The 11,089-nt window shown below is 37.3% G+C and overlaps 1 protein-coding gene across 1 annotated transcript; it reads right to left on the bottom strand.

The window, feature by feature from the left end:
- Positions 1–2,132: 2,132 nt before the first annotated feature.
- Positions 2,133–9,939, bottom strand: LOC307105621 (cysteine-rich secretory protein 2-like; the record flags this gene model as incomplete). Its single annotated transcript, XM_079781478.1, has 7 exons — positions 9,859–9,939; positions 8,577–8,693; positions 7,354–7,441; positions 6,522–6,667; positions 6,009–6,106; positions 4,175–4,263; positions 2,133–2,260 (listed from the first exon to the last, which is right to left on the bottom strand). Exons 1-7 carry the CDS (start codon positions 9,925–9,927, stop codon positions 2,133–2,135), a joined length of 735 nt encoding a protein of 244 aa, XP_079637604.1. The 5' UTR covers positions 9,928–9,939.
- Between the last annotated feature and the right edge of the window lie 1,150 nt (positions 9,940–11,089).

Raw genomic sequence — 11,089 nt, 5'->3', positions numbered from 1 at the left:
GCCCCCTGCCACCACTGCTGGTCACCTCCCTCGGTGCCACCCCTGGACTGCCCCACCACTGCTGCCAGTCACCTCCCTCTGCGGGGAGACCAGCAGAGCAATCGGAGGACCCCCGCATTGGCTGGCCTGGGGCCTGTGGGCTGGGGCAGCTCCTGCATTGTCTGCCCCCTGGTGGTCATTGTGCATCATAGCAACCCATTGTTCCACTGGTCGTTCTGCTGTTCGGTCAATTTGCATATTAGGCTTTTTTTATATAGGCTATATCGTGGAAATCACTCCAGATAAGTTCATAAAGATTCTTGTTCTTCATAAAAGATGTACAGCACTACAATATGTTGAATAAACCAGAGTTTATTCAACCAACTTTTTGTGTGTAGGCTATAGACTTTTTTAATATTTTGCAATTACAAATATTATTTCAATAAATAATGTTGCAATATGAATCGTCATATGGTTGAAGAACAATATAAAATTTCTAGAAGTGATTTGAAGATGAATCCTAGAAAGATGGCTGAGTTAAAGAGTAAATGCACATGTAATTTTGGTACACATTGCCAAATACCCCTCCATAAAAACTGTAGCAGAATGTGTATTTTTTTTTTATTTTTACAATTTAAGAGGTGAAGTGCTATGTCAGTGAGGTTTAAATTTCCATTTATTTTTATGAATGGAATAAAAAATTATTTTATGTTTAGTGACCATTTTATTTTTGATAATTATTTGTTCATGTTCTTTGCCCATTTATCATATTTCTCACACACACACACATACTTATTTTTGGGAGAGGTGATAGCTTCTTAACAGCTTTTTCTATTTCAATAATGGGTGGTTTAAACTTTCTATCTCTAATAGAGTCAATTTTTGTATTTTTATTTTCCTAGCAAATTATTTATCTAGGTTTCCAAATATATTTGTATAGAGGTTTTAATAGTTACCTCCCTGCCACATCTCTTTCTCTTTATTTCTTACATTTTAATAGCTCTTTTTCCCTTGTCATCTTAATTTTTTTTAATTTTATCTTTCTTTCTGTATTAAGCCACCTAGTCATTTGTCTATTTTATTAATTCTAAAACACATAATTTTGATTTATTAATTATATATTTTGATTTTGTATTATCTATTTCATTAATTTCTGTTTATGACTATCATTTTCTTCACTTTAGATTTATTCTACTGTTCTTTTTCTAGATTTCTAAATTGAGGACTTATTTTAATTTTTTTAGTAAAAATGTTTGAGGCAATCATTTTTCTTTTTATCACTACCTGTAAAAGATAGAGTGACTTGACTGTTGTTTTATCAATCTTAAATTACAATGTAGGCAAAGACTCATCAATGATAAATCTCTCTAAAATACCTATTACTATTGTTTTTCTTCTGGGGAAGAGGATATATTTGTATATATTGTCAGATGGTACCCTCTATTTAAAAATGTATCAACTAAAATAGGATTATCAAAATGTCAAAAAGTAAAAAGAAAGAACAGATTTTTTGTTGTTAAAGTTTAATTTCATAGGCAAATATTTTGGAAATTTTGTTCGATATAATCATTTAACTGGGCTGAGTCTAGTTGGAGTAATTATGAATCTTATAAAATATTGCACAAGAATCATATCTATGTGGTTGCTTAGATATGTTCTTTATTCTAAAAGCTGACTACTTATTTTTTTTAAAGGACTCCATAAGACAAAGGTAGATCCAATCTTTGAATTCATTCTTTATACATGTAAAAAATCATGTGGTAGGAATGACAATGATGTTACAGGTGTTTTTTTCTCCAAGTTGTTTCATGAAACATGTGATTCTTCATTTTAGTCCAAAATTCTAGTGACCTAAATCCTGTGGTTACAACTTTAAACATCCTCAACTTGATTTAATTCGTTCACTTTAAAGTACCAAGTGTATCTCAAAGTCCAAAGTTGGCATCATGTTGCTTTTGTAAATTGATTTATGAGAGAGATTTCTGTGAAGATCCTAGAGAAAAAGATGCATTACTGTTTGGAATCAAATTTGTAACTAACAGGCTTACAATTTCCCCTCTGGGATGTGTCAATTAAATGATGCACCTTTCTCCACCAGGTCTAAGTAATGCAGCCCTTTTCCACTTAATCTTGTGCATTGCATGTTGAGCATTTCAGAAAATTTTGTCTTGACATAGACAAGTAGCCTTGCACTTTTCCTTGAGCAATTCATGCCCACAGCCCGCTGTTGTCTTCAAGGAACCACAGTTACTAAGGAGATCTTCATACTCACAACTATTGGCTGTAACAAAAACAGATTAGTTACATGTTATCATTTTCCTTAGTAGCAGCAAAACAATTCATACTTTCATAATGCATAGGTGTAGAGGGAGCCTGGCTGGGCAGTTAAGTTGGTTAGAGAGACATCCCAATACACAAAGTTTGCAGGTTTGATCCTAGAATCAACCAATGAATGCATAAATAAGTGGAACAACAAAGCAAAGTCTCTCTCTCTCTCTCTCTCTGTCTCTCTCTCTCTCTCTCTCTCTCTCTTTCTCTCTCTCTCTCTCTCCACCTCTCAGTTGAATGCTTATGTTAATAGGATAATTCCAAGCTCTTTAGCAAATAGCATTCAGCAGTGGTATAAATATTCAACTTTTTTCTTCTTTAGTTGATTTATAGCTTTTATATAATCAATATTCTGAATTAAAGCTTTATAAAAAGAAGGCTAACTAAAGGTGAATGAATTTGAAAGGTTAAAAATCTCAGTGAATGGGTCAACTCTATTGTTCATAATTTTAATGAAAGTATCCCAACTATGAAAGGCCAACAGCTTTTTTTACTTCTATTTATGAGAACTTTGAAATGATATATATGACATTTATTTTATTCTCTCCTTTTGCGACAGTATGAACCAATTTTGTATATAGATTGAATTTTTGTCATTAAAAAATACACAAAACTACTATCAAATTATAGGGTAAGTGATCATTTGTCAAGTCAAACATTATGATTCCAATTATACTATAAAAATATGATAATCAGCATGATGAACATATTAGCACAAAAGAAATTTAATATTTGGTTTGCCTGTCTAGATTGAGCCATAATGTTCATCTCACATCTGTAGATTTATAATTTTCATATTTTCAAAACACCACCTTTTGTGTAATGATACTCTGATGAAATGAACTCGTTACCAGAAACTTGTATAGTTAATATTAATGAGCTTTGCATAGTCACAAAAGCCATTGATGGTAGATGTTTCATTATGTTAGAAATCATAATATTCTTTTCATTACAAAACATCCTATCTAACAAAAGGGTAATATGCAAATTGACCACCATTCCAACACACAAGATGGCCACCCCATGTGGACACAAGATGGCCACCACAAGAAGGCCAGCAGGAGAGGGAAGTTGTGGGCAATCAGGACAGCAGGGGAGGGCAGTGGGAGGGACCAGGCCTGCAGGGGAGGGTAGTTGGGGGTGACTCAGGCCTGCAGAGGAAGGCTGTTGGGAGTGGACCCAGGCCTGCAGGGGAGGGCAGTTGGGGGGGAACTAGGCCTTCAGGGGAGGGCAGTTGGGGGGGACTCAGGCCTGCAGGGGAGGGCAGTTGGGGGGGACTTAGGCCTGCAGGGGAGGGCAGTTGGGGGGGACTCAGGCCTGCAGGGGAGGGCAGTTGCGGGGGACTCAGGCCTGCAGGGGAGGGCAGTTGGGGGCAACCAGGCTGGCAAGGGAGGGCAATTATGGGTGACCACACTGGCAAGGGAGGGCACTTAGGGATGACCAGGCCGGCAGGGGAGTGTCGATCAGGTTGGCAGGGGAGTTGTTAGGGGGTGATCAGGCTGGCAGGCAGAAGCTGTTAGGGGCAATCAGGCAGGTGAGCAGTTGGGAGCCAGCAGTCCTGGATTGTGAGACAGATGTCTGACTGCAGTTGGACATCCCTCAAGGGGTCCAAGATTGGAGAGGGTGCATGCTGGGCTGAGGGACATATACACACCCGCCCCCGTGCACGAATTTCATACACCAGGCCTCTAGTATAAGTTATAAAAGTATATAAAATGTTTCCTTAAACACATTCTGTTGAGGAATCTTTTTGTATTTTGCATCAAGATAGTATTTAAATTGGTAAATTTAGGAGAGTTCTTAATCCATAAAAAGAAAAAAAATATATCAACTATTATAACAGCAGGTAAAATCACTTCAAACTTACTGCATAGTCCATTGTTACAGTCACTGGGGCAACTGGCACAGGGTGATCCTTGTTGGTAAGGGGTATTCTTTTTACTCACATTATTGCCACTGAAATTTAAAAAACATAATGTCAAATAGTTTTCACTTTGCTGTTTCGTTTATACTCCAGGGATAACATTAGTCACCAAATATACATAGTTATTAAATATATTTTAGATATGTTACCAAGAGTGAAAAATTACAATTCCCAGTGTGTAATTCAGATGGCCTCCAAATTAAGAAAATACCTCAAACATTGACCCATTTCCTTCACTATAATTTTGTAGGTTGAACAACTAAATTGGGATAACTACAGTCTAAACTTTTCAGAGTATATTTCAACACTCTCTTCATCTCCCACAAGACTTGGTTAAATTGGTAAGGCAGTGCACCCCAATGTGCTGGCTAGGGTTAGAACACACCTCCTAGACAGACAGGAGAAACTCTTGGGGCTAGGGAGTTGTAGTATGAAATAAAATACTCAATGCTACCAATATCATTTATATTTGGAAGATGATAAAATACCACAATTTCTCTGATATGTTCTAGGGACAGTAAATACTTCTAGGCAGGAACAATGATATTTAAATAGTTAGTGGTGTGTGTGTGTGTGGGAGGGGTATTGGGGAGATTCTCTCATCTCTGCTCCCCCACATTATTCCCTCCACCCCTCACTTCAGATGCCTGGCTCCAGATGCCTCCCCTCTCACAGCCGGGCAGTGAGTTTGAGTGCATTCTGCTAGGACTTTTCAGTTCTTTCTAGTGGCAAATGACTGTGCAGGCCACACTTCTCAAATGGGAGATCAATAGCCCCAGGTTATCTACAATCTCAAAATAAATCCTGTGGGAGATTTAGTTTGGGGGAGGGGGGTCCCCCTATCTCTAGTCATAAGGAATTTAAGCTAAGAGATATGTTGAGATTAGATCTTTGATTTGTCCAAAGGATTTATTGTGGATGACTTCAAACATATTGTTGGATGAAACAGCAAGTTTCCTGCTATAAATCAAGACAGTATGGGGTAGTTCATTATGGAGTTGTTTTTGTGTGTGAAAACTGCTGAGGCCAGGCTGGTGTGGCTCAGGGGTTGAATATCAACCTATAAACTAGGAGGTCACAGTTCGTTTTCTGGTCAGGGCACATGCCAGAAGGGGGTGTGCAGGAGGCAGCTGATCAATGATTTTCTCTCATCATTGATGTTTCCATCTCTCTCTCCCTCTCCCTTGCTCTCTGATATCATAAAAAATATATTAAAAAAAAAACACAACTGCTGAGAAACAAAGACTTAAGATTAACTTTTTCTGGACTCTGAAATATATTAAAGATCTCTTGAAAAACCTCTGAAACACAAGAGAAGGAATCATTTTTAATGGTAAAAATGTAAGTGGTTTGTAGATAAACAGGAGCAGAAACATTTTTGCAGAAAAGGCAGAAACCACAATCTTAGATCCCAAATTTGCCACTGCACTACCACCCCTTGCTTAATCATCAAGCGTCATTAGGGCATGAAAGTAGAACTGATGACAGCTAATCAAGAGACATGCACACTCCACAAGCTCAGGGAATAATCTTGAGCACTTGGGAAAGGCAATTGAGAGAGAAGACATTGTTTTACTGTTGAGAAAAGAGAGCTTCACATTTATACTTGGTCTGAGAACTTGGTCTCTTATCTCACCTCAAAAAGCATTTCCAAAGATTTATTCCTTTCCTTTACTGAAACACATGTTTTTATTCTGATTTGTCTAATATATGCAAATTTAAAAATATCAAATTGCAGATGGAAGTATTGACATTAATCTCTAAAGTGTATACTCACGCAGGACAATAGTGGCAAACATAGTAGTATTTTAGACTATCTTGATTGGGACAATAAGCAACTCCACATCCAAGACGGTAAGATGAGTACCAAACAAGCTACAAATCCATAAGGGAATATATAAAGAATATGTGAGAAAGGGAAAATATTAAAGGACAAATACCAAATAAAAACTTGGAAAAATGTTACTACTATAGCTTGCAGCCATGTATTTTATGGAAATATTTACATTATTGAAACAAAATCACATACTTTTAAAATATTAATTTTTTATGTACATTCACTACTCTATTCATTTGTAATGCTGGAAAAATACAGAGTGCACTTTCCAACCAAGAGTTTTGCAAGCCATCAAAATAAAATGACAGCTGTGGGTGAAGTACCAGTCCAATGGTACTGTATTGTACCTATTCGGGCTCTTTCCCCAAATTAAACACTGGAATGGGTCATAATTTGAAGAAGCTTTCTGTATTAGAGCACTTGTGGTAGAAGTATTTTCATTGTTCCCTTTACCTGGGTATAATGTCCAACCACTGCATTGGGAGACTTTGGTCCTACACCATAAACAAAATCGTGACTCTCATCATACCAATTTTGGACTGCATTTGACCACTCAGTAGGGTCACTTGACATATAAAGATTCTCACCACATTTCGTACCTATAAAGGAACAGAACATGAGGAAAGCAATAAAGTTGCAATGGTAAAAGAAATCAACTATTTGAACACCAGGATCCTTGATATGTCTTCTGTGTTTTTTGAATCGACTATATGGTTCCATGCATTATAGTTGCACAGTCCATACAAAATACTTGACTATTATAAAAAAAATTTTTAATGAATCAACATAATCAAAATATCATTCTAATTTAAAAAGGTTTCATATTTGTAAAGAAAAAAATTAGGTAAAATTCCACATAATTCAATATATTTTGTGAATACAAAATAAATAATTTCAGAATACCAAATGGCTATACAATATCACAAAAGGTCAGTGGATTAGAAATCAGAAAGCCTGGTTAGCTTTCCGATATATGTCACTACATCAGGTTGTGTTCTTGGGTAAGTCATTCCTTCCACGTCCTACTTTACTCATGAGTAGGTTGGGAGGAACAAATTAGATACTGCTTGAGAAATTATTTGCATAACAAACAATCAATAAACACAAAATGGCATTTATCATAACTATCTCTCCATATACAGATACCATGATTCCAAAAAGCCAAGTATAAGTAACATTTATTCATAGTCTTAATGTACTACACCAGAAGGATCCATTCTATTTTATTTGTCCACTGTTATTTTATTTCTTCTTTTATTCAACAAATATTTACTAATTTACATACTGGTTTGTCGTTCCTCTGGCTTACTGTGTTCTAAAGTGCACTTGTTTGCCCACTTCTGGGCATTTGCTGTTGCTTCTCTGTTCCATTCCTAATTATTATAAGGAAAAAATATATACACTTAAAAGTTCAACTCCAACAAAACGTTCGCACTGTAATCTGATTGGTAAAATTAATTTGCACTACTTCAAAACTTCTTTAGATATATTACCTATATGTCATTGTTCTTAAAATGTCTCTGGTGTGTCTTTATCTGCCACAATGCCCATTTCCCACAAAAACAGTCCATAGGTGATGTATCTAACAAGAGAAATGACTATTTATGATCGCACAGCAGCCACACCTGGGATTTTTAGTGATGATTCTATTCTAAATACTGATCCCATGTGAAGTATTATAATTATACTAGAGTCCTGGTGCATGAAATTCATGCATGGGGTGTGGGAAGGGGCGACCCTCAGCCCGGCCTGCACCCTCTTGCAATCTGGGACTCTTTGGGGGATGTCTGACTGCCAGTTTAGTCCTGATCCCGTAGCAGGATGGGGTCTAAACTGGCAGTCAGACATCCCTCTCGCAATCCAGGACCACTGGTTCCTAACCACTCTGCCTGCCTGCCTCATTGCCCCTAACCACTTTCCTGCCTGCCTCATTGCCCCTAACCACTTTCCTGCCTGCCTGATCGCCCTAACCACCTCTGCCTCGGCCCCCCCTGCCGCGGCTGTGTCTGGAAGGACATCTGGAATAACGTTCAGAAGGTCGTTTGGCTGTCAGGTCGAATTAGCATATTACGCTTTTATTATTATAGATTTCGATAGTAATAAACTGGTCTAGATTATTCCCAATTCAATTTTAGCACACTGTTTTAATATAGGAGATATTTAGCTTTCAGGGACTGCACCCTGGAAAGGATGCTATTTACCCTCAATGGCACTGATTCTGAAAGAAAGGGGTTTATTTTAGACCAGAAAAGAGAGTGAAGAAGAAAATGTAACAGCTTCACATTTGATGCCTGATGGTCTGGTTTCTAATTCTGTCTTCCCAAATTTATAGCCCTGTAAACTTGATGAGTTGTTTAACCATTATAAAGTAAAACTAAGGATTTCTTCATATAACATAACTCAAATGAAATAGCAAAACAGAGGCAGAATGTTGTAAGCCACAAAGTTCTTCAAAGATGCCAACTACCAGCTTGTTCCCACCACTTTCCTTATATTACTGCTTCTTACCATCTTTAGCATGTTGCTGGCAGGTGGAGAGACTGATTTCCTTAATTCATTGTGTTTATTTACAATCTCTTTTTGAATATTCGTTTGAGTGGTTAACAAAGCAGAAAAGGCTGGATCCTAAAGAGAAATGAAATCAGGGTTTTTAAAACATTTTTGAAAAATCTTTAACATATAAGAGTAAATAAGTTAATTCAAGGAAGCAAGGACCACTTTAAAAATTGTCCAGTTAAGCCAATATTAGTTGCCAAGCATTGCCAATGAATCTCAGCCTAAGCTTTGACAGATAGAAGTAACTTGAAGAAGTAACTTGAAGGTTTGAGAATGGAAGTGTAATTCATAGCATGACAAAATTTTAAAAACTGTTTAAGGCCACAAATGCCCATTTCTAGTTCTAGGAAATTCTTAATATGACATATGAGTGATAATATTTTATAACCACAAAAGTGTACAATAGGAACCCTAAGATATATTCATTTACATTTGATCGGGCTGCAGCAAAGGGAATAAAGGGGAGGTAAAGGTTCATCCTAGACTTTGAGGGAACTTTGACCTGGTATGGTATCTGTATTTAGAGACAGAATGTATTTAGAATGTATTAGGGAAAGAATATTTAGGATCAGTTGAAATGCATTCAAAATTCTATGTAACTCATTCTACCTATTTTGGTTAGATTTTATGGAATCACTCAAAAGACAATTTTGCAATATTAAACAAATCTCCAAGGTAATTTGGAGGAAGCAAAGTCATCCAGTTAATGGACTATTGCTGATTCTTTTCCTTTATTAACAGAAATATAATTAAGGTATTAAATCAGTCACCAATACTTATTGGTTTATCTTTGTGTGTGGGTGTGTGGGGGTCTAAGTCTGAAGGGAGAGTAGGGTGTGTGAATTGTTCCATAAAGTTTATGTAATATAATGACCTAAATTTATGATTATCTAAAATACTATTTCAATGTGTATTCAATATAAAAACTATTAATGCAATATTTTCCTCTGCTTTTATACTAAATCTTTTAAATCTGGAATGTGTTTTACACTACAGTACAGCTTATTTTAGACAAGCCATATTTCAAGTGTTCAGTAGCCACATGTGACTAGCAGTTACTGTACTGGACAGTGCAGCCTTGGACTTCATCTAGGTAATTGTGCTAAGTGCTCTGAGCAACCAGTGAATATTTTGTGATGGGCCAGACACCCCCGCCCTTCCCACTCTCAAAGTTCCTTGCCATCCCACAAAGTTGTCTAGATAGGGCTGGAAGGATTTTTCACTGTAACATTACCTTACTTTCTGCAGGTAAAGATGGAAGCAGGACAGCAGCCAGAAACACCACCACTGAGAGTAAAGCCATTGCTGGGAAGTAAGTCAAAATAAAACAAAGTAGTTCTGCATTGAAACTAGTAGTACATGAACAAGAGGGGAAAATCAATGTAGTGAACATGGTTATCTCATAACCACTGTGATTCCCAAATACATAATGTAACAAGAGAAGACTGCCATATGGTGCGAGTAGAATAACAGTGGAACTAACATTGTCTCTGCTAGGGACAATCTATGTATATAAAAGCCTAAGTGACTGTTAGGACCGAACCACAGGAACGACCGGTTGACCAGTTTCTATGATGTACTCTGACCACCAGGGGGCAGACGCTCAACGCAGGAGCTGTCCACTGGTGGTCAGTGTGTTCCCACAGCCAACCTCCTGCAGCCTCTCCCCCAGCTGGCCAACCTCCTTCAGCCCCTCCCTCTGGCTAGACACCCTACCGCCACCCCTCTCCCTGTACCACCAGTCCCCACCCCCCGATCAGTCCCTACTGGGGGTGCCTGGCTGACCAACCTCCCTGGGTACTTCCCCCCAGCTACCCCTCCTCATAGGCCTCAATCGCCAGCCAGGCTGAGGGACCCCACCCATGCACAAATTTGTGCACCAAGCCTCTAGTAAAATATAAATTGATGAACATGACTGATGCCCTTAAAGTATATATAATATATATAAATTGTCACATTTTTACCTTTTTCTATTAAAGATAGTTCTAGTTCAATTGTTTCAAAGTCATAAACATGGGAATTATTTATAGCTTCTATTTTAGAATGAAATATAAAGAATTCATTTAAGTTTCAATTTGATATAGTGAGTAAATTTTACTTGATTCTGTCAATAATAAAAATTTAAACATAAAGTTTTAAAAACCATGGATTGATTAAATATATCATTTTATCATGGGCAAAATAAAAATGATTAACAAATAACACGTTCACATTACAATTCATGAGTCATCACTTACTGTTGGTCCTCAGAGCAGGATGCAGTATCTGCTTTACCTGGTGGAAGAAGGGAGGTGAAGAGAAGGTCAGAGCACCATATATATTTCACCTACTTCTGTTTCAGCAAATTCTGGTTGTTCCAATAAATCTAAGTCAATAAATTTTTGAAACAGAATGTTTTACACCAATAGCTTAAAATTTCGTTGCCAGTTGTCTGACATTGTTTTTTTGACAATGATGCTCATGTA

The sequence above is a fragment of the Cnephaeus nilssonii genome (genome assembly GCF_951640355.1).
Source record: "Cnephaeus nilssonii genome assembly, chromosome: 9".
Taxonomy (NCBI): Eukaryota; Metazoa; Chordata; class Mammalia; order Chiroptera; family Vespertilionidae; genus Cnephaeus; species Cnephaeus nilssonii.
This window is presented reverse-complemented; position numbering and strand designations above follow the sequence as displayed.